At 38.6% G+C, this 24746-nt stretch overlaps 2 protein-coding genes across 5 annotated transcripts in view; both read left to right on the top strand.

The window, feature by feature from the left end:
• rdx (BTB/POZ and MATH domain-containing protein rdx) overlaps positions 1-16751 on the top strand; it is a 143536-nt gene extending 126785 nt beyond the window's left edge. For all 4 annotated transcript variants that reach the window (XM_019059428.2, XM_019059427.2, XM_019059426.2 and 1 more), the window contains exons 4-9: positions 6804-6925; positions 7952-8103; positions 8845-8972; positions 9525-9881; positions 10463-10605; positions 11246-16751. In XM_019059428.2, coding sequence (XP_018914973.1) covers positions 6804-6925; positions 7952-8103; positions 8845-8972; positions 9525-9881; positions 10463-10605; positions 11246-11390 — 1047 coding nt within the window. In that variant the 3' untranslated portion in view covers positions 11391-16751. The remainder of the gene's footprint in view (positions 1-6803; positions 6926-7951; positions 8104-8844; positions 8973-9524; positions 9882-10462; positions 10606-11245) is intronic.
• A 5877-nt stretch (positions 16752-22628) lies between these two features.
• Ance-3 (angiotensin-converting enzyme Ance-3) overlaps positions 22629-24746 on the top strand; it is a 192111-nt gene continuing 189993 nt past the window's right edge. Inside the window, exon 1 of the mRNA XM_072299652.1 lies at positions 22629-22700. Coding sequence (XP_072155753.1) covers positions 22629-22700 — 72 coding nt within the window. The remainder of the gene's footprint in view (positions 22701-24746) is intronic.

The following is a 24746-nucleotide window of genomic DNA, read 5'->3' on the forward strand; positions in this document are numbered from 1 at the left end:
CCCAAAAAAGTCAGCAATTGTGACGCCATTTTACAAGGTCTGACGATTACTCTCACGCTCAAAATTTTCTTTCGGCCGGAGGAAATGTGTGCAATCACAACTGCCCGGCTCTCTTTTTCCAAAAATGTGACTCGATGCATTCCTGTCAAACTCTGTCAAATTTCTACCCGACGTCACGTCATGTGTAGGACTCGAATTTTCGTTGAACTTTTTCGAGACGTCAAAGCGAAGGAAACGAAGCAGAAAATTCCGGCGCGGATAGACAAATGTTGAAGGTTGACGACATGTTGATAGGAGAGTGATAGGACGGAGCAGGCAATACTATGCGCACGCCGGAGGTGCCGGGGGGAGGGGGGGAGAAGGGCGGGCGAAGCGCCCCTCCCGCTCGCGGCGGCGGAAGGCGTCGCGGCGCGGCGGCCCGGTCGTTCACCTCCAACCTAATCATGGTTTCTCAAACTGCTCTACGCTTCGCGCCCCATCCCCGTACTCCCGTGCCAAGGAAAAACGCCGTATGAACCTTCAGGCGTTGCCAAATCCCCTCCGCTAAAACACGACTTTCCCGGTAAACTTAAGGTGATTCGATGGACGCCATATTTTGTATCAGAACGGCATGCGATATATAGCATCAATTGGTTCCATTTTTTCAGCTACTCGTCATTTTTCTCCAATTTTGAGATCGCAATTCTGCTGTCAGGAGACTAAAGCTCTCACTTACCAATTTTAACAAAGAAATTCAACGTAATAAAGGCGTGGTTTTTTTAGAGGAAAAATATCGCATTCGATACTGATATCGAAACTGCACTCGAATGCGATATTTTCTCTCTTAAAAAACTAAGCCCTTATTACGTTGAATTTCTTCCTTAAAATTGGTAAGTGAGTGCTTTAGTCTCCTGACAACAGAATTGCGATCTCAAAATCGGAGAAAAATGACGAGTAGCAGAAAAAAATGGAACCAATTGATGCGATATATCGCATGCCGTTCTGACACAAAATATGGCGTCCATCGAATCACCGTAAGAGTATTTTCCTTCCAATTTTTCAGATAAGTTTGTTCGCAATTTTACCGATAGCTCCTGAAAATTTCTCGGAAAAATATTCATAACTTTCTTTAGAAATACGCATTTTATCTGGGGAAATTTGGCAACTCTCGAATGTTGATACGGCGTTTTTCCTTTAGCAGGGCAGCGTAGTTCCCCCGTAGTCGCGTCTGCGAGCCCATCACATCACCTTAGCGTCCCATTTCTCGTTTCCTCCCCCCTCCCGCCGCGGTCGGCTGCTTCCGCGCCCCTGCGCCCCAAAAAGGGCAGTTCTATGATCCCGATCCCGAATCTGAATCCGGGGCGCTTTGCGGGCCCGTTGTCAGGTGCGCCTTCGCGCTCCCCAAGTGGGCGGTTTCAATTATCCGCTAAGCTGACGGGGAATACGGATTCGGTCCGAGTTCGTGGAAGTCACGGGGTGTCTTGAAAAATCTGGATGTTTCTCTGGGCTGTGGAAAGTCGGAGAAAAGCCGGGAAATTCAGCTATCAATAGAACTTTCAATTTTTTGGATTTGTCGGAACGCCCAAAGTTGCCAAATTTTCAATTGGCGCAAAGTAAAAAATTGTAACATCTATAGCCGGTTGGACGTCCTGCGAGATTGCTTTAATTGTCGGGTCACTAAAACTCTGAGTACAGACGAAATGAATCTGCAAGTAGACGAAAGTTCATGGATTTTTGGGGTGGATAGACGTTTTTACCCCTCCAGTCCAAGTATTTTCTTCTACTTAGTGGTTGTTTCGTCTGCGCTCGGCGTTTTAACTCCCGACATTTAAAGAGATCTCACAGAACGTCTAATTCGATTATGAATGTCACAAAAAATCCCAATCAACGTTTTTTTTATTTTTCACTGTGTGTGTGTGTCTTGTGGGAAGTATTCTCTTGCCATCGTTCGAGGACTTTTCTTTGGTAGAAAACCTGAGAAAGTGGATACATCTTCAAATAACAGGCTTATGCAGTGTTACAAACGGGAATGAAGGTTACATTTTTACCAATTGCAAAGATCATGCGAACTGAAACGGACCAGGGAGTGAGGGACACTTAATGGAACAACAGAGGAAACGAATTTGAGATGAAGTTGATGAAAACGTTCAAAATGTGTAATCTTCATTCCAGTTTGTGAAATCCATGAGTCGGATTGTCTTGACTCTCCCTTTAAAGGGGCTTGAGAGCACACTTTCCGGTATCGATTTTGACTTGGAGGCGAAATATTTCACGGAGACACCTATTTAAAACTTTCCCAAGGTTTAGTGATCGGCCCTCTGATATTTTCGTCACTCATGGGTGGGTGACGTCCCGAGCAGGCGCTACGGGAAACGGGAGCTTAACTTTGACGTGATTTTTTGGCGGGGAAGCCTGGAAGAAAAATCCTTGACTTTTCTCCGATAACACGACCTCCAACCCACCTAAAATAAATAGCCATAGAGATGTAAAAAATTGAGACAAAATCAAATTCTAGGTATCAACGCTTCTCGACAGCAGTCCATCTTAGCACAATTTCCGGCACCTACTTGGAACCGTACTTCACCGCATTCAGTTTTTGTTGTTATAACCGAAAAGTTTGGTATTCCACATGGATCCAAATTCGATCCTTATCACCTCCATTTTTTCCTGCGACCAGACTGTTTTCCAGACCAACAGATTCCCCTCGGAGTTTCCATCTTCAAAATATTTCATATTGCTAGCAACCCTAACGCTGACTGTGAGTGACAAGTTGACGGTCATAGAATGAGAGCACTGCTAGTATCTCTGAGCACATAGGGATTCTATACTGCCGTGCTAAGGAAAAACGCCGTATGAGCCTTCAGGCGTTGCCAAATTTTCTTCGATAAAACACGAATTCCCTGGTAAACTTATGAATATTTTTCTTCAAATTTTTCAACGAATATTCTTTGTATTTTGATCTAAAGTTCCTGAAAATTTCAAGGAAAAATATTCATAATTTTCCTCATAAATAAACATTTTATCGAAGGAAATTTGGCAACTCTCGAATGTTCATACGGCGTTCTTCCTACAACACAGGTGTCTCGGTGAAATATTTGGCGTTTAAGTTAAAATCGATAGCCGGGAGTGTGCTCGGAGTGACGTGTCGCGGCGGGCGTCGCCACGTGGGCAATTATCCCGGGAGCCGAGTGCGAAGTGACGTCATTCGGGGGCCGGGGCGCGGCTCACGTCGGCAACGTGAGTTCAACAGCCCCCGTAGCCGCCCGATCCGCGCTCGAATTCGAAACCCATGAATCTTCGTGAATCGGATGACCCTTTCCGAAACCGGTCATAGACCCCGCCGACGGCGTTGCCGCGTCGCCGCCGCCGCACGTCATCGCCGCCCGGGAAACTCGGACGTCGGCCCCACGTCCGACAGCCGCGCCCGCACTCGTCGCCATTGCTCACGGAACGGAAGAAATTCAAGGTCGACACTTTATACTCGCGCCCCCGTCCGCGCTGTTGCCCCCCGTGCGATTTATTCTCACTTGCAAGGAAGCAATGCTCGCTCTCCTCGGAACAGTCGATTCTGACTTCGATAAACATCGAGAGTCTCGGTTATCCGCGGTTATTGGGGCCGATGGTATCGCGGATAAACGAATATCGCGGTTGATCAGCGGAAATCAGGACTTGATTGGTTGTTTGCCTGTTCTCCTCAGAACAGTCGATTCTGACTTAGATGTTTATCTCAGTTAGCGAGAGTCTCGATTATCCGCGAATATTGGGGCCGGTGGTATCGCGGATAATAGAAAGTCGCGGGTAGCCGAATATCGCGGCTAATCAGTTGGAACCAGGACTTGATCGGTAGTTTGCTCACTCTCCTTGGAACAGTCAATTCTAGGCGAGGTAGCCTACTTCGATTTACATCGAAAGACTCGATAATCCGTGATTATTAGGGTCGGTGGTATCGCGGATAATCGGAAGTCGCGGACAGTCGAATATTGCGGATGATCAGTAGAAATCAGGACCTGATCGGCAGTTTGCTTGCTCTCCTCGGAACAGTCGATTCTAACTTCGATAAACATCGAGAGTCTCTATTATCCGCGATTATTGGGGCCGGTGGTACCACGGATACTCGGAAGTCGCGGATAAACGAATATCGCGGTTTATCAGCGGAAATCAGGACTTGATTGGTAGTTTGCTTGCTCTCCTCGGAACAGTCGATTCCAACTTCAGTAAACATGGAGAGTCTCGATAATCCGTGATTCTAAGGACCGGTGGTTTCGCGGATAATCGAAAGTCGCGGGTAGTCGAATATCGTGGTTAATCAGTTGGAACCAGGACTTGATCGGCAGTTTGCTCACTCTCCTTGGAACAGTCGATTCTAGGCGAATTAGCCTTCTTCGATAAACATCGAGTCTCGATTATCCGCGATTATTGGGCCGGTGGTGTCGCGGATAATCAAAAGTCGCGGATAGTCGAATATCGCGGATGTTCAGAGGGAATCAGGACTTGATCGGTAGTTTCTCCCCATTTGGCCGCATTAAGATATGTAGTAAATCCTTAAGTTGTAGCTCCTCACACTACTTGACCGCGGGGTCCTGGTATGTATGAAATAATTAAATGGTTACTAAAAATACCATAAAGGTTAAACACAAAAAAGTTACATGCCCTTTCACTTTTGGAAGTAATCTTTGAGAGGTTCGTGCTATTGATTCAGCAATCGCGGAAAATCCGGAATTGCATTAAATGCAAATAATCAAGACTTCTGTACATTTCAACAGGAAAAACTCAGCTGCCACTTTGCAGAGATTGCTTTTGTTGACTGATTATTAAAAGTGATCGTCAAAGCTGTAGAGTATTCAGGCTTTGGCAGGCACAACTTGTAATTTGAAGAGAAAATTTTACGCTCAGAACTATCACCCTGAAAAAGAAACATCACTGTGGGCGGTGGGGGCAACAATGTAAAGAAAGGAGTCGACCGTCAGGGTCAGCCATTTGTGCCGTGCTCGATTTCATCACGCCGAAGGTTCAATTTGACAGCTTTTTAGTCATTTAAAGGTTGATGATGAGGACGATGTCAATGTCCCAAAAGCTGAATTAATATTTCACGTACTCGAAGTCAGGCACTCGTTTGCTACGCCAAATTTTCATCGGGAAACCTGTAACACCATGCCTCTATTTTAACCGTCCAGCGGGCTGTTAATTGAAATTGATCGACAAAGCGATAGACAAGCATGACTAACTGAAAATGAAGCGATCCTATCGGTGGAATCGGGTGGTTGGAATGGACAAAGGAGGTAAGTAATAGACCAACTTTAACGGCAACCCACAAGAGATCCTACAGGTAGTCGTTAGTCCATCGTTTTACCCCTAAACCTATAACAATCAACCGTTTCAACCATTGGGATCGCTCCATACTCCCTATGTCTCTTTTATCTATCGCTTTGTCTCCCAATTTCAATAATCAGTCCGCAGAAAGGGAGTGCCCCCAGGAAGGGCCATGATCATTCCTTGGTATCTATTAGTACTAACGAAATGCCGTCACCTCACCGAAGAAACATTCTTCCAACGACCATTTTGAACAACAAGTGGAGGAGGGACAAAAAAAATTGCTCCAAACTGAAGGGATTCGTGGGTGTGGCGGAAGGACCTTGTCAGTGACACGATATCATAAAAAGTTCGTAAAAAAAAGTGAGGCTGCCGCAGAAATTAATGAGGGTGTCACGAAAAGTACATATAGTGAGGTCTGCTGAAAACGGAGCGAGGCAAACTCGAACTCGCTTAAGCATTTTTACCTGTCTCCGGTTTTGAAGAAGAGCGCGTTCGTGACGAGGAAAATTCGCCCAGCGCCCCCCCCCCCCCCCCCCCCCCGGCGCACGCGAATCCTGTCGATCGAGTCCGCGTCCCCGCCTATTTTTGGGTCCTCAAGGACTCGGGACCTTGGTGCAGATGCAACACGTTTTTCCGAGCACACTCTCGATCTAATTTTTTCCCCCTCTTTTTTTCCTCTTCTTTTTTTCTTTCTTTATCGCCTTTTTCTCGAGCGAGTCTCGTTAGTTTGGCTCGGTGCTCGGTTGTCCCCTTTTCGGTCCACCCGCAGGGATCGGGAGAGTTACTGCTGATCTGCTGAACGAAGCTGCCGTGCCGGGGAAAAACACCGTATGTACATTCGAGAGCTGCCAAACCTCCCATGAAATGTTCATTATTTGTGAGGAGAGATGAACATTTTCTCTTGAAATTTGTAGATATTTTAGATCTAATTACCACGAACATTCCCTGAAAAATTAAACGGAAGTATCACAAAGTTTTCCTCAAAATTTGTATTTAATTGAAGGATATTTGGACTGCATTTTGCAATTTGGAACTGTAAATTCTGGCTTCTCTGGAAAAACATATATACTTATTTGCATGGGGAAACTAATGGCACATACGTTGGTTTTAAACCGGGCTAGAATTTATAGTTCCTAATTGCAAAATGTAGTCCATTTGGCAACTGACGAAGGTCCGTACGGCGTTTTTCTTTAGCTCGGAAGAAAGGGACTTAATCTTTTTCACTTTTTTGGTGGCTCGTAAAGAGCATCGCAGTCAGGTCCGGTTTAAAATTGCTTTTAAAATTTTCTTCGCGTACTGCCGATTCCGACGTTGGAATGAAACAGTCAGTGCCAATAAAATTTTGCAGGTGTCGAAGTATGTGTCGACATCTGTTTGGTACTTCTTTATTAGATTGATCATTATACTGTTCTGGGGCGTTGAAAGAGCTCGATTAGTCGCTTAAATGAATATTATGTTTCTCGTCATATTGTTCACCCTTTTTTAATGATTGTCCTCTTATTTTGTTACAGGTGAAAGTAGTCAAATTCAGCTACATGTGGACCATCAACAACTTCAGTTTTTGCCGCGAAGAAATGGGCGAAGTTCTCAAATCCTCCACTTTCTCTGCAGGGGCCAACGACAAACTCAAATGGTGAGTTGCAGTCATGATTGATCTCCTCTCATACCGTTTTTCTCTTATTCTTCGTCAAATGCTCTTTTTATTTAACTAGCGAAAAGCCCGTGACGGGCCCAGATGCTTCGCCACATATTATAATTTTAATAAATGGTCTTATCATTAACTGAGTAATACTGAAATTTACTGTACCGAATGAGCGTACCGTTGTATCACACTTAAAATTGAAGGCAAACTGACATTACATTCAAGTGATCTCTTCCCGCATAATGAGAAGCTATTTTTCAGTGTGGTCGGAGTGATCATGGCATTTCACGACGACACCACTATTCGACCACATGGGAGCTCGTATTGCCTTCATTAAAAAAATTGAATGTCAACTGACAAGGTTCCCTTTTCCTGCAAAGGAAGAAGCTAGTTTTTCAATGTGTCCAAAGTTAGCCCGCCATTTCACGACGATACCACTATTCGACCACTTGGGAGCCCGTGTTGTCTATACTAAAAATTGAAGGCGAACTGACGTGACGCCAAAGTAACCTCCTCCCGTTTGGTGAATAGGTATTTTTTTAGCAGCAAGTTGTTCGGTTTTGATTTTCATTCTTGATAATTAAACCAATTCAAGATTCAATCCTACATTTCGTGAATAATTTTCAGTTAATTCTTTGATAACCTAACGATTCCAAAATATTCCCTTATCGCCCATTATTTGAATAACGCATTAACGCTATTTAAAAGCTCTAAAATACCGGGTTTTACTTTAAATGCTCCAACATGCTATGAAGTATTCACTTGCTTGTCCTCCAAGACTTTATTTACCCATGCTATTGGCCGATACTTGCACAAGATGTATCCCAAAGAATTTAAAGGAATTTGCGTATCGCAGTTATGATACTGCATTGCAAGGAAGCAACAGCTTTTTTTTTCTGATGCCCTTCATAGAATGATGCATGATGCAACAATGAATTTGTATAATATTGTACGAATAATATTTATATAATAATAATTATATTTGTATTAATATTTGTATTCCTCCTTTTTTTCCAGGTGTTTACGAGTTAATCCAAAAGGCTTGGATGAAGAGAGTAAAGACTATTTATCTCTGTATCTACTTCTAGTCTCATGTAACAAGACTGAAGTTAGAGCCAAATTCAAGTTCTCCATTCTTAATGCCAAAAGAGAAGAAACCAAAGCTATGGGTAAGCTGATATTTCTTTAGTAAAATCATACGTATTTTTATTATCATCTCTCAACACACTCCTATGTATGTAGACAGTGAAACCTGTTCAACATGCCGCATGTGTGGTGTTCAAAAATCTGTTATTATTTTATTTTTTTGACAGAGAAAAAAATCAATAATATTCCTTCAGGTGTTCACAGTGTTTTCTTTGCATGGAGGAGAAAAATCACTGACGTTTTCAAGAAATAACTTCGAGTAGTTTTCTATTCATGAAATTAAGTACGACAGGAATTCAGCAACTTTGCAAACTGATACATGTGGTTTGTTAGTTTCACCATCTACATACCAATTACATTATGAAAACATTATAATGCAGCTCTGTTTACAAGTTCTCTTAATCTTACTCAGTTTTCACCAGCAAATCATGGTTTGAATCTGAATTAATTTGAAGGTCAAAAGACACTTACATATGGTGAGGAAATTAATCACTTTCATGTGACTACCTACAGTAGTCGCATGAAACATTGTACACTACTTTGCAGTTGTTCATACTTTACTTGTTAAAGATGAAAAGTAAGCAGGGCCAGATCCGTGGGTCATCAATGATGATTGACTTCATTGACGTCGAACCAATGAAAAGAGGAATGTTTCATTAAAAAGTATTTTATTCAATATTTCTTATTTTCTAAATTATTATTGATCTTTTGTAAGCGGAACGTTGTTCATTTGAAACTTACATTATGTTATTTATGTTTTTCAGAGAGCCAACGAGCATATAGGTTTGTCCAGGGGAAAGACTGGGGCTTCAAGAAATTCATTCGCAGAGATTTTCTTTTAGATGAAGCAAACGGCTTATTACCCGACGATAAATTAACAATATTTTGTGAGGTTAGTATCAGGTGCTTACTTTTCTTGAAGTGCAAGCGTCGCCTTGGAACTAATTTTCTGTCTTTTTATCATGTATCCTTAGTAACAGACAAGAAAATTAATAGTTTAACTTCCAGACTTTTTACTTTTCATTAAACTGGAACTCAGAAACTTTGACTTCTACAATTACCCTCAAATTTTCGGATTATAAACTAAGTTTTTCTAAAGAGAATTGATGGAAATTATATTTTTTGAGCACTCGAGAGAATATTATTTCATTGCCAATATTGTTCTGAGTTTAGTGATCAAATGAGAATATTTTCAACTGTTTGGTTTGTTCATGGTAAAATCACTACAAGTTGTACTCTTCTATTTCAGAGAATAGTAGAACATGCCAATTTTCTAGTAACTTCAAAGGTTGATTTTTGAAGCCACGTTATGTCGTTATGTCAGTGTATGCCTGAATACTTTGATTTTGTATTTTTAACTTCTCTTACCTCTTTAGTCACTTTAATTATCAATCCGATGATTGATAATAGTCATTCTATAATCAAAAAAAATTTTTCCCAACAGGTTAGTGTAGTAGCAGATAGTGTGAATGTCTCAGGTCAATCAAATGCCATACAATTCAAAGTACCGGAATGCAAATTGCCAGATGATCTGGGGCATCTATTCGAAGTTCAGAAATTTAGTGACGTCACACTTTCTGTTTCTGGGCGGGAGTTCCAAGCACACAAAGCCATCCTCGCTGCAAGGAGTCCTGTTTTTGCAGCAATGTTTGAACACGAAATGGAAGAGAGGAAGCACAATCGCGTTGCAATCTCGGATGTGGATCATGAGGTTCTCCGCGAGATGCTACGTTTTATCTACACAGGCAAAGCAGCTAATCTAGAAAAAATGGCTGATGATCTCCTAGCAGCTGCAGATAAGGTAAATACAAAGTATTGCATGAAATTCTTATGTGAAGTCTTGAAGTTTTGACCCATGAAGAAAAGAAAGAAAATATATGAAAATGGGAGATTTGGATCCTAATGGCATGGAAGATTTACAGCTTACTCTTCTTAATCTTTGAGTATTAACCTCCGCCATAACTTGAACACTGGATTTTCAACCCCAGTTAATGGCTACAATCGCTGAGAAAAATTGTCATAAAAAACCAGGGTCCCTCTTCCAGAAAGTTGTCAAATCACCTATAGTTTTGGATTTTGTTCTCCTTTTTTAAGGCCAGACTAGTTTCCCCCTTGAAGATTATGGAATTATTAACATGTTTTTCTTTCAGACTTTGACAGCCCAACAAATGAAGTTAATCCCTCCTAATTTTAGCAAATTCATGAAAACTTTTCAAAGCTACTAAAATATTTTCAGTTCACTACAGGTATAATTTTGTTAAAAATACTATTCTTCCAATTCTAATTCTAGGTTTTCTAACATGTCTTCATAAACTTGTTTTATGGTGGCTATTATCAGTTGAATGATCAGTAGATAATTCAATTCTTATTTTTCATTTTCAGTATGCCCTAGAGAGGCTAAAAGTAATGTGTGAAGAAGCGCTGTGCACTAATTTATCAATTGAAAATGCAGCAGAAACTCTAATATTGGCTGATCTCCATAGTGCTGATCAATTGAAAGCACAAGCTATCGATTTCATCAACACGTAAGTATCTCATAGTCTCCTACAAAAAAGTCAACGAGAAATATCACTTTTTGTCACCAAGCAATATTTTTGTGAAGCTTAAAAAAAGTATTCAAGAGAGCAGCCTGTAATCATACCAACAAGGCATACAACAAAGTTAAGATAGAGAATGTAATAAAGAAAAAAGACTCAGGGTCAACAGAGGTCTGGAAAACCTGGAAAGTCAGGGAATTTATAGCATCCTGGAAAAATCAGTGAAAGTTAGGGAATTTCATGAAAGCAATTCGAATTCGGAAGCCAGCATAATACGAGGAAAAGAAGTATAAGTGGAAGTTCTGTTCAAAAAGTAGAGAAAGTCAGAGAATTCGAAAATGTTTGAAGTTTGAGAACAGCAGAAAAAGCCAGGGAATTGAGAAATTATGAAACTATGTGAACCCTCACTACTGCACTTGATGCGGTCAGTCCTATGGAATATCTACTGACTTGAGTTGATACCAGTCAATGAAAATAAGAAAAACAATCAAATTTGGTCCCTGGCAAGAAATGTTTTTTTTAGTGCTATGCTGAATTTTTGCCAATCGGATCATTTTTCTCAAAGAGACTGTCCTTTTTGTTTCATTCAGTGCGATAATTGCTCTATTTTTTTTTTTTTTTATTGCAGACACGCTACGGATGTTATGGATACATCCGGCTGGAAGTCGATGATCAACTCCCACCCTCACCTAATAGCAGAAGCATTTAGAGCATTAGCCACTCAACAAATTCCACCCATAGGACCGCCCAGAAAACGTGTTAAGCAAAGCTGAAAGATATTTATGTTGCCGACTCCATCACCAGCTTGTATTCTTCGATCTCAAACTTAGGAAAGAAAAGGAAAACTATTCGTTTTAAAAGTGAGAAACAACTTAAAAATTTAAAGATAAAAAACTAGAAAAAAATGAAATTATTGTTAGAAATTAATATTAAACTATCCCCCGTGATGTAAAAAAAAAGGAAAAAAAATTGATTCTAAATCTGGAAGTAAAAGTTGTTTAAATTAGTGCGGTTGCCAATGAGATTTTGAAAGAAGATCATAAAAGAACTTAAGTACCTTCTTCAATTGTTCTGTTATAGTATCATCATAAAAATAAACTTGTATGATTTCTTTCAGTTGTTCTAGTTTTCTTTCTAATAATTTATCTTTATTTTTTTTTACGTTACTATTTTTCTTAGTGAATCAAGGTCTCGCGCCGAAAGTTTGCAACAACTCAAAAGAAAGAATCGATAAGTAAAAAATTGTAAAGTAAATAAGCAATATGCTGCTTACCTTATTCTCAGGAATTATAGATTTTGTGATATTTAATTAAAGGTCAGTTTGTTGCAACTATTTAAGAACAGGCTGTATCTTGTGCTCCCACCCTTTCCTCAGTTTAAAAATTCTAAATTAGAAGAAGGATCTAATCTCATATTCTTATTCCCCTCCCCCCCCTCTCCCTCTCATTTTCTTAGAAGATGAGGGGAGCGAGAACTATCAACTAAATTCAGTCAGCTTCTTTCCAGCCCGCTTCTTTTCTCAAGTTCATGTGATTTTTCATCAATAACTTTTCATCCCCTCTTCTATCATCACGTTAGTCCTAATCAGACTTTGTTGAGAATTTTTTCTCATAGAATTCTAATGTTTTCTCCAAATTTTATTCCTTCCAAAGTTTTATCTATTCAGCTTTGCTTCTTTGTTCCTGCGTTTCTTTTTCACCTTGTTTTCTGGTCCTCTTCTAAATTTCAAAATCAAATCTTTTCAATTGTACAGATCAGAAGGAAAGCAAATCCATGTGCTGGTAATTTTTGTTTTCCTAAAAAAAATCAAGTCAGCACTTCTCTGAAATATCTATGTACAGTTTTTATTTTTGGGTGCGGTAATGAAAATCAAATTTTGCCGTTCTTTGAATCTCAAAATTTTATTTTGGACATTTCTAAACTTGTTTTCATAGTATGTGGCTAAATTATGTATCAAATCAAAGTGAAAATGAAAGTTATGGTTGGTCATGCCTCAACAATTTTGAATCTGTATATTGTCTGCTATCCATTCGCTCTCTTTTTACAAAATCATTAATTAATGGCATCGATCCCTTTTTTTCTATAACTTAAAGCTTCTATACTTCTTAGTATGTACTACCTTTTACCAAGCAACTGTTCTTAATATCTCTCTCATCGGTCGCAAGGCTTTGATATTTGAGTTTTTCATCCACAAAAGATGTCTGCCTTTCTAATTTACCGTCGAAGTCACCCACAGTCATAGATTTGTTTTCGCAACACAGCTGTGGCAAATATGTTGGAAGATAAAGAATGAAATCGAATAACGAGGTGACTTGACTTTAAATTGTTCATAGTTTTTTCATTATTATGACATTAACATTTTTCCAAATTCATCAGGGTCAATTTTTGTCATCAAGTTTTTTTTATTTCTTACCCAGCATTTTTACCATTGCTTTGTCATAAAGAAAATCCAAATCCAGTTATTTGCTGTGCATGGAATTCTGCCCCTCTTTGCTCGATCAAATGTTTTTTCTGTCCCATCTCTTCCAGAAATTAAAATAGCTTAACCATATGAATACTAGTTTGCAGAACTCTATGAATGTAAAGCACCTGACTTGTCGGGTAGTCATCGCATAGGAAAGAAGTAAGGTGACCCACTTTCAACAGGCGCTGATCATGCATTGAAAAACCATCCTCTATGATGAAGTTGCTGTTAGATCAACGGTAATAGCATCCACTACAGTAATTATCAGCGTGCTCTATCATGAGAGCCACATTGCAGCAATTTCATAACCAAGTTTCGATGCAAATTCTTTCTCTCCTCTGCCGTCTCCTCTCTTCCAAAAAGAAAAAAACAATTTTCGTTTTGCTCCATTAGGTAGAAAAGAAAAAAAAAAGAAATGGAAGAAGGTGACTAAGTTTCAATAAATATTAAATTTGATTTATCCTGTCTTAGATCAGCGTTTAGAGAATTATGGTTTGGGGGGTGGGCGGTAAGGGGAGAGGACTTACTTTGTAGGTACGTAGGCTTCTTTTCTCCTCCACCTAAGTTCAAAGCTAAAAACATGATTCAAGTTATTGTAATTCAATTTTTTCATTTCCTCTCCTCCAGTACATGGAAGTTTTCCTTCAGTAATGTGTAAAAGTCTCAAGAGCTTCAATCTCAAAACTGTGAGGAAAGATTCGGCTTTTAGTTTTATTCTACTCATGTCTTTTTAACTTTTGTCTTGTACAGTTCAATTTTCTTCTGTAGAGTTAATGCTAAGGTTTCTTGTCCTGTTTCTTCTCGAAACTCTTGGATAAATATCAAGTGAAACGCATAATCTTGTAAAAGTTTACTATTATACCTAATCACAAGTATGGTTACGTAGTTTTACTTCTGATTGTCATGTATGTGATATTTGTTTCTAAGATCATGTCCCTTGAAAAATTGTAGATTTAGTGTTTTACTTTGATTAAATAATAATTTGGAGTTGACTTCAGTACCTCCTTGGTCAGTTTTAATTTGATTTTGAGAACATGTTTTCAGTTGAATTTTTTCACAACTTCAGTGATTTCAATCAGTCCTCTTTTAGCAGATTAATATTGTTAGACTCTAATATTTTTTTTTTTTTTTTGAAAACCGAATGAGATGGCTCTTTATGATATCAAAATCTTCGGTCATTTTATTCGCCAAAGGTACCTGCACAAGCACTCAGTATGCGTATGCGAAAGACTCTTGAAACATTGTCACTTGTCAGCTCTGTTTCAGGTGCCCTTGTCATAAAGTTTTTCTACAAAAGAAAAAAATGAATAAAAAACATTTAATTAAGAGTTTAGTATTTTAACGGATTTCAATTTATTTGTTGTATTCCTTGTCAAGCTCATCTCTCTTGGTGATCGCAGCATACTATCATCCAATCATTTTGTAAGCTGATTTAACAAAGCAAAATACAAAATCGGATTTTTTTCTAACCTGTCTCTATTTAACAGTAGAAAAGAGCTCAGTAAGTTACGAATGATTTTGTCAACCACACCTTTCATGTTTGATGTTAAAATGTTCAAAACTACCATCTGCCCATTTCTCTGCAGTAAACCGTAAATAATCATTTTTGAAATTTTAAACAATTTAATTCTAAGTTAATATTTTAAATGTATCATCAGATTGTCAGTCATCGTAAAATATTACTAGATTATGGCTGTTTTTTATTTTTCAAACTAAAATTTGCTTAATATTACTTGATTGGCCTGGATGTTGTATCGAACTGTAAATCAGAACTTTCTTTCCCTCAACCACGTTGTTAATAAACTGAGTGATTACTTTTTGTTTCAAAAGTTCCTCAAAATTCTATGAGAATTTTTGAGTTCAAACGAGGAAAGCATTGTGTTTTGTGTTTCAAGTGTAATTCTACCGACACCCTACATGTCTCATCCAATGCCCCAAATCGCTGAACATCTGAAATGACAAAATTTAATATCAGTCTTGCAAGCAACCGATCAACACATATAATTAAGCCTAATCAAATAGTATTGTTATTTAGTTTTTAAAATGTGATAAATTGTTGTAATTATGTTATCCATTTATCAAGAGGCATTGTAAATTTTCTCAATGTTGTAACAGTAACTGCAGCACGGTTGCTCATTTGTAAGAAAAAAAGCCATGTTTCATTGATGATAAAAGTCTTAATGGAAAATTAAGTAATTTTATTCTAATGGACAGATTGCCACAAAATGAGAATTTTCCCATCCCCCATAATACTTTTTCATTTTTGACCATGTCAATTACAATGCAAAATTTACATGATAGCAATAGGTTGTTCTGAGATAAAAAGCTATTCCTGTTCTAACATCATGTAAAACTTTCATTTCCTTCGAATTGGTGGGTGTAATTTATTAATAGTTCGTCTTATATGTAGTAGATTGAATGATCATTGAATTTGTCTTGGTTTTTTCCTTTGCTTTCAACATCAGCAGCCGTGCTCTGTGTTTTATTTTTCTCATTAATTTATTTTGCCATGTCCTTCAATGAAATTTTACGACGAGTAATCATTTTGCCATTTTATTTTATGAAGTAAAATCTTGAGCCAGCAGGAAATCTACTGTGTAATTCCACCAAAAGTTACTGAAGTTTTAAGGCAAATAGAAGTAGCTTGATTGTGATGGGTGATTTACTTCTAATGCTTTTTGTCAGTTCAAGAGCAAAGTCTTTCAGATTTCTGTAAGAGATTCGATGGAAAATCTATCTAAGTTTTGGTCATTAGCACTTTGATTGTCATTGTGTTAACAAGCTTTCTCCCTTTCAGTACCGCAAGGAACTTAAAAAACTTTGAAATATTTTGTGTGTGACCAAAGCACTAGCAAAATATTGGTGAAAGCCTTTTCCTCAGAAATATCAATTTGTCAGTAGTTATCTGTAATCAGTATCTGGCCTTCAAGTGTACGCATGGCAGTCAACGTGTTATTCCTGGCAACCTGTCTTGCCAAGGTGATAAGTCTCAAAACAGTTCTTAGATAGATTTTTGGCACAACTCTTGTTGTAGTTTTTGGAACCAACTTTTTCATTTTCACATCTTTCTGCCAAAGGGACCAATTTGATTATTTAATCAAGTATGTGTGCAGTACTTATTAAAACTTTTATCCATTTGAACTCCATGCTTTTGTCTGGCAATTTTTGTATTGAATTTGTACTTGAAAAGCATCCTACTTAGCATCGGGTTATTGAATATCATGTAATTTACTCCTGTGTCCTCCCTACATCAGTAAATCTGCTTTAAAATGTATAAATATTTTTACCCAAACCCTTCACATAGGACCGGTTCTTTTTCCTCTATTGCTGGTTCGCTAATACTGGCTCAATATTTGATCGTTGTTAAATAACAGGGTACTGCTAATAATTGATAGAAGTCAATTAAATTTGAATCTAATCACATTAAATAATAGTGCACACTCTTAGTTAGGGGCTGTGTCAATAAGCGTATGTACTGCTTAAGCCAATTTTTCCCTTCCCCTAAATAATGAGCTCCTTGAAAATCTGATACTTCGAAAGAAAATCTCAGTCCTGTAAATGGCAATTGTGTTCCCTGTAAAATTATTCCTTTTTTCAAATTGCTGCGTTCTGCTTTTGATCTGTTCTTTTCTCTCAGTTTTTACCTATGAAATAAATGTTGGTCTTCTAATCATCTAATTCATTTATTAACCTTTTTCATCCCTTTGTTGAACAATTATTTGCTTTCTTCTCTCTTTTATGATTCCCCTAACTCTCAACAGCAGTCCCACCTTTTACTATGCAGCATGGAATTTTTTTTTTCTTTTCTTTTCTGTCCCGTTACCATTGAATCCACATCAAGTTAATTTATTTATATTTTTTTTTTCTCTTTTTGTGAGCTTTTGAGCCCCATGGACAAAATCTGTGCTAAAATAATGAAAAGGCAAGGGAGAGAATAGTCAAAGTAAAAGAGGATGATAGAGGGTTGAAAAAAATAACTAAAAAACAAAATATTCCAAGTATTGATTCTAAGCAATATAAAGTATTCAAATACCTGAGAAGTCAATTTATTTCTACTGAAACGACTGGAAGGACAACTTTCCATGGTAATTATTATCCAGGGGTTAATTTCTCCTATATGATACAAAGTAATCATCTTGTAAATTAGTGATGACTTAAATCAACTGTTCAAACCTTCCTACATTTTTGTGAAATTGCATCTACTTTGGAGAGTTAGGAGGAGGAATTGGGTTAAATGGCAATAATAATGATCAATTCCTAATTTTCGAGCGTCCGGCATTTTTCAAAAGCTGTCTTATCAGGAGCTGTTGAAAATCTGAAACCCGCACTTCGTGCTGAAACCTATGACTGAAACAAAATATTTTCTCTAGTTAATTTTTTCTTCTTCTGCTTATTAGAGATTAGTGTAAAATGTGAAGTAAAAAAGTAAGCAACTGTTTTTGAAATTAACGGACCAAAATGTAAAATTAGCTGTAGCAGTTTTTTCATTTATAAACAGGAGCACAATAGTCATTCATTGAATGTTTTGATGCAAAAGGACAACGGTTTAAGTCCAGTTATAAATCAAAACATTGAAATTCTCTATCTTCTGCTAGGAAAAAAAAGTAAGAAGAAGAAATAAAAAAGAAACAGATAAAAAATACAAGAAAGAAAAAGAAATAGTCACCACAAGTTTTAGTAATATTGTTCAATGCAATCAGTTATTCAACCACTGAGTTTCATCGATCCGAATTAACTTGAGAGAGTAAATTCCCAATAGTGCATTCACTGGACTAAAGCCAAGGAATTGCTCATCGTAAACATCATCCACTAAATTAATTTTGTCCTTTTGTGACTCATAATTTGTAATTAATGACTCCCAAATTAGTTCCAAACTTTTGTAAATATTTGTATCTACTTGTGATCTTAGAGGCAAGAGGAGGTGAAAACGATTTTGGCAATGTTTAAACCAGAACACAGATCGAGGTGCTACTGAAAATTGAATAAATATTGATCTTAGACAATTTATCTTAAAAAGCAGTATTTTATTCAAGGAGAGCCTTTTTTGAAAATGCAGAAGGATAAGAGTTACCCCCATTTTCCAATTTTTATAATGAGATGATTTTTGGTTCTGTAACAAAAAATGCAAGGTTGTTTTCAAAGGTTTAACAGATAATTAACGCAGATTCGGAACTGTGAATAAAGAGAAATAAAACCAAAATGGCTGTGGGTTCACTTATGTTATTTTTGACGATGAGAAAGAGTCAGTTATACACCTAAACATTGAGTCAAATTCTTGCTTGGAATTTGATCTGAGACTTCTTTCCTCCATTTGCTGCGTAAAATTTATATTAAGATCAGCCAAGTAAGTCTGGTTTAAACATTGCCACCCAAAACAGGACAGTAATCGACAGATGTTCACTTACTTTTCTTGTATTTTTCTCACAGAAAATACAGGCTGAATCTGTTTTTCAATGATCAATAATTTCTGGGACATCATTGAGCGGAAAAGAACCACACATAGGGGGAAACCTCATAGGCATGTATGACATAGGTTCCCTTTTGCTTAATGTAGGACGTCCATAAACTCTCGTCACCTTATCTTCTTTTATTCTAACCTTAAAGATTAAGCAAAGGCTTACAGCACCAGTGGCAAAAAAGTGATAAGCTATGCCAGTAATTTACAGTGCTTGGAATGTTGTTCATTTGCTGTCTTGGAGACAAAATTGTTCAATTGAATTTCTTCTCACTCCTACTTTTATCCGTAATGAAGTGTGTTGGAGCTGTGTAAAAGGAGGCAATATTGCCTCTCTCTATTTCAAGTCCACATTCTACTTTTCCTGACGGACAGTTTTTGCTGTAGGAGGTTTCCTCCAGAAATGTTAAATCTTCTCCGGCTAAAAGCTACCCGTTCTAAAGTGATGAATGGTGTGAAGAATGAACTTACAGTTTTCTGCAGATCCAGGAACTTGAAACTCACGTTAAAGTGTTTTCTTGTCATCAAGCTTGAAACTGGAAATAGCAGACTGCATTTCACAGATGAACTGAATCGACTTCTTTTGCCAGTACTTGGAGCCGAAGGTTACAAAAGTCCTTTGAAGATGCTTTTAGCTCACAGTATAGGCAGAAGAGTCTGCTCCTTGACAGTTTTGAGGCAGAGATAGAGCATCCCAAGGAAGCTCAAGATATGAGTTTTTGCTAATTTAAGGTTTTTGTCCAACTGTCCTGCTAAATAAAGTCTGTCTCCCACTTTGAGTGTATTTTTCTGGCTCTGTTTCCATGAACAAGTCTGTCCCGAAATAATTGTATTCAGCTGAAAGGTAAATGTATTACAACTCTTAGGAATAGTCATATATTAAGGAATACTTGTGCCATTTTCCATGAGGACTTTCCTCATTTCAATACAAAGGCTTTGATGTTTCCAGTTGTGTGATTGTCTCCAAACGTAGCTCTTTACGCTTCATTCCTATATATTATAATACTTGGTCCCGCCAATTATTTTTTTAAGTGTGTGTGATATAGTTAATATCTATTGCTGTCCTGAGTTAATCCTATTTTCTCCTGTTACATACTTGTTTTTATATACTTTCCAGGAGCTTTATTTGAACTGAGACAGCGCCCTCCCCCCCTCCCCGCAAGTAATATTTTCGGGTTTGTCAAGCTCGATCAAACAGCCAAATTGAGATAGATGGAATCCCTAGTAGTAACGATTGTTAAAGAACATTTAAAATGCTTTTAAATTTCAAAAGACAACAGCTTAAAAAAACTGTTGAATTCTCTCACTAGAATACCCTTTGTGGCTATTTTTTTAAGTAAAATTTACGAGCAGTAAAATGCAAGTTAGAAAAAAGGATAAAAAAACTTACTGTAGTTTTTCAATGTTAAAAACGTATGAAAAAAATGTTAAAAAACTGCAGTTTTATTTTACGAGTTGTTTGACACTTTTTTCCTTAAATTTTACCTCTCGTGAATTTTACCTTAAAAAATAGCCAAAAAGGTTTTCCTACTACAAAAATTTCCATAGTTTTTTCAGAGTTTGTGAAGAATGTTTAAAATGTTCATTGCCACAAAGAATTGGCTCTCAGGTCCAGGAAAAATTCCTGAAATCGGTCATTTGGGTTTGTTTGCTCCAACTTTAAACAAAATCTTCAAACCCAGACGGGAAAGTGATAAAAATAAATTGACATCATCGAGGATGGAAATGAGGCAATGACTTGTTTGGTTCGTTGTATCAGTTCCTTTGTCTTCTAACAATTGTACAGCTATTTTGCAGATGCTTGGCTGTGTGCTCTGCTAAGAATGATAAGCTTCCCAATTTTACAAACTAAAATATGCAGCGATTAAGTCCAAAATTGCAGTGTTTTGGGCTGATAAGATTGATACTAGAACTTCAGAAAATGTTTTGTACAAAACTTGCTGCGCACAATTTTGATTCTTCTCTACATGCCTCCTAATCAACATGTATATCATCTTTGAGGATACCGTAATGGCTACAGATTCCAAACCAGTCACCACCTCATTTTCTTTCCTAGGAATAAGTTAGGTTTTCAACTGTCTCCCACAGGTTTTTTCCTTAAAAAACACACAATTCAAATAGCTTGAAGAAAATTTTCAAATGAAGCTCCTCGAGGATGACTCTCGCTCAGTAATTACCTTTGTACCTCCTGTCACTGTCTGTCTCATAAACCTACAGTGAATTTGTTGCACCCTTATTCGTAAATCCATTCTACAAAAGTAATCTGTTTAGCATCTTTTCTTCACTCCTTCATTTCAAACCTGTACAGACTTAATAAATCAAAGTTTAATTTTTTATTTCTTCTAGAATGTAATAAATTTTAGTAGGTGTATAAATTTTAAGCAGTTTTCATTATAAATCAATCGTTTCTATTTATAATTGAAATAAATTTTGTCGTACAAATAAAAAAGAGTATTGTAATTATTGTAAATATTAAGAATGCCTCTTAATTTTTTTCTCCAGGACCTGTCAAGCCCCTGTCAATCAAATAAATTATTAAAGGGGGAAAAGCTCAAACACGTATCTGAAATATTTGATGAAAGGCAAACCTCCTTAAAGTATTTTATAAGGCAATACTTATCTTTTCTTCTTTTTAAATTACGTAAGGGATTTAAGGTTCAACAGAATTATTACATATATAGAATAATTTGAAAGTGAAACTCTTAAACTATTTGTCTCGCTTTGCGACATTGCAGACTTCTTGACATACTTCATTTTTTAAATGGAGAACTACTCAATGTCAATTCGAGTAAACTTCCTTGATTTTTCTTCTCTATGCGGTGACAATGCTAAAAAACTTCGAGGACTAATTTTGATTTGTTATCCTTTAAAAAAATAAAATAGGAGCGGAGATTTTTAAACTTTGCGAACGAGATGCATGGTTGGAAGTTTCACCATTAATTTGATGTCTCCACTCAGCCCCTTACAAATCACAGTATTTTCCTGAAAATTAGAAAATTAATCTCCAGCTCACAATCCAAGTAGCGCAGTGCAATGAAAATATTGAAATAAAATTGCAATTTTTTACGATGAAATTGCAATATTTTTACACCAATCATTCAATTAATGCCGATTTTAAACAATCAACAAAGAGAGTTTTATGTGTAAGAAAGACAGGCAATATGCAATGCAATGAAAAATTGCAACTTATTTTGATCATATTTCAATAAAGTCCAAAAAGCTGTGTGCCTTCAATCAGTGGATAGGCAACATACATAACACTTAGATGCAGTAGCCATAACTTTTACCACGTAAATATAATTCATTGCAATCCATACCACTCGGGAAGAGCTACAGGCAACTGATGTGCTTTACCTACTACGTAAATTTCTTTGAAAATGATAGTGGGTAAATCAGAAATATTACCTCTAATTTAACAATGATTATCGGCGCTTGTCGCGGTCGGCAAGACGCGGCGGCGCTCTTTCCGAGGGGTTTAGTTGGACTACATTTTGCAAGTTGGAACTATAAATTCTGGCCCGGTTTAAAAACAACGTATGTGCCATTCGTTTCCCTATGCACATAAGTGTTTTTCCAGAAGAGTCCAGAATTTATAGTTCCAAATTGCAAAATGCAGTTCAGTTGAAGTTCGTTTTCGCGCTATTTGAGCGCGGATAATGCACAACTCTTATTGAAATATCAGGTATATTATAATGTTTTATGGCGGCGTGAGAAGCTTTTAACGTCATTTGCTCATTCGATCTGGCAACTCTCACTACTAAATACTACGCATAGTACTACGATGAGTGCGATGATGAATTCTCGGCCTCTCATTGGTTCGTTCTGTCTCAAATTTTTCATTCAAGCGCTTATGGCGCATGCGATGTACGCGACGCGGATACGATGGTCACATGCTCACATGGTCGAGTTCGTAAACAAAACGAAGCCAACTGTGATTCTTTTCTTATTTTATTCGAGGCAGATTTCTTTATCGATTTAAAAAAATCTGAGAAACCACGGGTCTTAAGATTGATATATCTTCATTTAAATTATAGCAAACTTCTGAAGAACATAATTTGTCACTGTGTTAAATTGTTTCCTACTTTGTGAAATATGAAGTTCAGACCAGACCATACAGCAGGTGGTATTGAATACAGCCAAAGATGTTGTTCATCGATCAAAAAGGTAAGTAGGTATGTAGTTAAGCTTTTTCCCTTATAATCATGCCACAGCTGGCCCTAGTATTTACATTCCATGTACCTAAGTACATAACGACGGTGAAACTACCAAACCACGTATCTCGGTTTGCGACGTCGCAGACTTCCTGTCATACTTTATTTTTTAAATGAAAAACTACTTAACGTCCAGTCTTGAAAATTTCTGTGATTTTTCCTCTTCGTGCGGAGAAAATTCTGTGAAAATTTCAAGGAATGATATTGATTTGGTCTACTTCAAAAAAATAAAATGCGAGCGTAGATTTTTAAACACCGCAAACGAGATACGTGGTTTGGTAGTTTCATAATATTATCATATTATAATATTCTCAATATTAGACCATATTGAGTTTAAGGGACAGGGTCATTGACCTTTCCACCAGCGATCGATGCTAACATGTGAGTTGTTTGTTGCTGATAACCTGTTGATCAAAAAAAATGGTCAGTGGGTCACCGCACCAATAACTCAACTTTTCTTCCAAGAGAAACTGAAAGGGAAACGGTCTTTGGGTCACGGGGTCAGTCCCGCTCGATAGGTCCATAATTATAACAGTTTTTATTTTAGAAAGAGTTAAGTTCGAAAAAACGCGAGAAAATCTTGGTGGATTTACGGCGTTCTTGCTTAGCACGGCAGAATCCATATGGAAATAAAGCGAGGGAAAGGATGCGCGTTTACAACGGCGCAGAGATACAACTTAACGCAGGGATCTGTCTGTGGATCTGGGGTTTGACGCTCCCCCGTACCCGAGTTAGCCGGCAAATTGCTAGAGATAGTCGGCTACCCTTCGACCCCGTAGACTGCCACCTCGGTGACTTTCTCGGGTTTCCTCCTCCCGCCTTTTGGCGGGATAGGCATCCCCTGATGTTGCCGCTCCACTGTGCCTGCGTCCTCGGTCGTTAGCCCACATCCTGTCGCGGCGGCAACGCGGCGGCAGATCAAGCGGGATCGTTGACGTGTCTGGTTTCGTGATTCCCGCGCCCCCCAGGATCCCGGAATGCGGACCTTGAGTCCGCGCATCCGGCCCTGGTGGTTGGCGGGGGCTGAAAGCGGGCCGGACCGGAGGAGCAAGTCAAAGTTGACTAGTGCTTCGGATGGGGTTGGCCGGCCGCGTCGCTCGCTACTCGTAGGGAGGGGCGCTGCGAAGTCTGAGTCCCATGGGTGCAGTGGGTAGGACTCGGAGCGCCGGCGTAACACAGGACTCCTTGGAGTCCTGGCCGGGTGCCACCTGGAATCCCCCACACATCCACGGGAGGTAACCTTTCCGCTTCAGAGGCTCCAGTGCTGACGGACCCCTCGGGGTACGGATTCCCATCCTCAGAGCTGCTGGGAGGTTTAAATCCCTCCTGGCGGGGGTTAGGTACTCCGGAGGCAACGGGGTGCTCCTATGAGGGTGGGGTCCGGCTGGACACTGCTGCGGGGGGCCCTCTCGCCTGACGAGGTAATGGCCGTAGGCTGACCGTTGGGTGGGAATTAAACTCGGACAAAAGGGGATGCGTAGTGCGGATGCATCTCAAGGGGAGTGTCGTTAGTGTTTGGCGGGCCTACTGTCATAGGCCAAACCCACATAACCATTCACACTCCCGGACCGAGGTCCCCGGACAGCGATGCCCGGGGACGTTCCACTCGGACCGGGCCGCGATTGGTATCTGGTACCTGGGAGTGGGCCTGGAAAACCCCCCCGGGGCTCGCCGGATCTGGGGGCACTTCGGTTCCCCCTCAATCCAGTGCGGGAGAAAGCAGATTTTCACTTCCGTTTAAACAAAAAAAAAAAAAAAAAAAAAAAAAAAAGAGATACAACTATTCGTACTTGATGGACGTCTGTGCTGCGTCTGAAAAATTGAAGGCGCGATGACGCGAAGCGTGAGCTCTCAATGCTCTGCTATATTCTGTCAATGAGGTGTCGCTCAGATTCGGGAGGAAAGTTAAAAAAGAGGCCCGAATAAAGGTCTTTTCTGTCTTCAGCTGTGCTGATACTCGTCCTTTCTTCTTTTTTCAGGTTCTTGTCGGATTCTTTTT

The sequence above is a fragment of the Bemisia tabaci genome, chromosome 4 (genome assembly GCF_918797505.1).
Source record: "Bemisia tabaci chromosome 4, PGI_BMITA_v3".
NCBI classification, from domain to species: Eukaryota; Metazoa; Arthropoda; class Insecta; order Hemiptera; family Aleyrodidae; genus Bemisia; species Bemisia tabaci.